Source organism: Salvelinus sp. IW2-2015, unplaced genomic scaffold, assembly GCF_002910315.2.
Source record: "Salvelinus sp. IW2-2015 unplaced genomic scaffold, ASM291031v2 Un_scaffold13858, whole genome shotgun sequence".
NCBI lineage: Eukaryota > Metazoa > Chordata > Actinopteri > Salmoniformes > Salmonidae > Salvelinus > Salvelinus sp. IW2-2015.
In genome coordinates, this window is record NW_019955113.1 from 1 (window position 1) to 1,508 (window position 1,508).

The 1,508-nt window shown below is 47.2% G+C and overlaps 1 protein-coding gene across 1 annotated transcript; it reads left to right on the top strand.

The window, feature by feature from the left end:
• Positions 1–6: 6 nt before the first annotated feature.
• On the top strand, positions 7–1,495 carry LOC139027396 (DNA replication factor Cdt1-like; the record flags this gene model as incomplete). The annotated part of the gene is made up of 3 exons (XM_070442505.1): positions 7–103; positions 1,047–1,190; positions 1,275–1,495. Coding segments are annotated over exons 1-3 (380 nt in total), but the record flags the coding sequence as incomplete, so codon positions are not given.
• Between the last annotated feature and the right edge of the window lie 13 nt (positions 1,496–1,508).

A 1,508-nucleotide genomic window follows, 5' to 3' on the forward strand; every position in this document is an offset into this window, starting at 1 on the left:
CAATGTCCTGCCCGGTGAGCTGCCCCAGCCCCCACAGGGAGCTGAGAAGCTAACCACTGCCCAGGAGGTTCTGGACAAGGCCCGCTCCATGATGAACCCTAAGGTACTTACTGACTGGTCTGTCCTGCATTCTCCTCCACACATCCAACCCTTACACACACAACGCTGCTGTTTTGTCTACATAACATCAACTGTGACCAACACTAATCTAATCAAATTTTATTAGTCACGTGCTGAATACAACCATGAAATGCTTTCTTACGAGCCCCTAACCAACAGTGCAGTTAAAAATTAAATTAAAAATACGGATAAGAGAAAAGTAACAAGTAATTAACGAGCAACAGTAAAAAAAAAAAATATATATATATATGTATATATAGGGGAGGTGCCAGTACAGAGTCAATGTGCGGGGGGGCACCGGTTAGTTGAGGTAGTATGTACATGTAGGTAGAGCTATTAAAGTGACTATGCATAGATGACAGAGACTGGCAGTGGTGTGGAGGGGGAACAATGCAAATAGTCTGGGTAGCCATTTGATTAGATGTTCAAAAGTCCAATGGTTTGGGGGTAGAAGCTGTTTAGAAGCCTCTTGGACCTAGACATGGCGCTCCGGTACCGCTTGCTGTGCAGTAGCGGAGAGGACAGTCTGACTAGGGTGGCTGGAGTCTTTGACAATATTTAGGGCCTTTCACTGACACCGCCTGGTATAGAGGTCCTGGATGGCAGGAAGCGTGGCCCCAGTGATGTACTGGGCCGTTCACACTACCCTCTGTAGTGCCTTGCGGTCGGAGGCCGAGCAGTTGTTGCTATCCACTTTATATTTGTAAAACGTCATACTGGAATGGCATATTCATCACTTATATGGTATATCCTATTGTGTACTCCTACTTTATTATATTGCACTGTTGCGGGAGCTTGCAAGTAAGCATTTCGCTGCATGTTTTATACTTTCTGCGTACGTGCTGAATAAACCTTGATTTGATTGGGCTTTAGTTTAAAGGGCATTCAATTGCATTGTTTGGTATTAACCATTTTGCTGTTTGCAGATGGAGAAAGCGCTGGCCAACATGGCTCTGAAGACTGCAGAGATGGTCTGTGTAAAAGAGCAAGAGCCTGTTCCACAAACTCCTGTGGCTCCTGCTGAAACTCACAGTGCCCTCAAAGGGGTGTCTCAGTCCCTGCTGGAGAGGGTAGGTCACCCTGCTGTTTCACAAGTGATAAAATGTGTTTACGTAGTGCAGTGAGGACTGGGACTGACACCTCTTTTGTTATAGATCCGAGCAAAGGAGGCTCAGAAGCTCCAAGCTGCCATGACCCGGAACCCTCAGCAGGAGGAGCGCCTTGTGATGATGTCACGGCTGGGAGAGCTGGCTCGGATCCTGCGTAACGTCTTTGTGGCAGAGAAGAAACCAGCACTGATCATGGAGGTGGCCTGTAACCGGGTGGTCTCTAGTTACCGCTCTGCCATGAGCACAGGTGAGTCATCTGAAGAAATGCCTGATATGAAA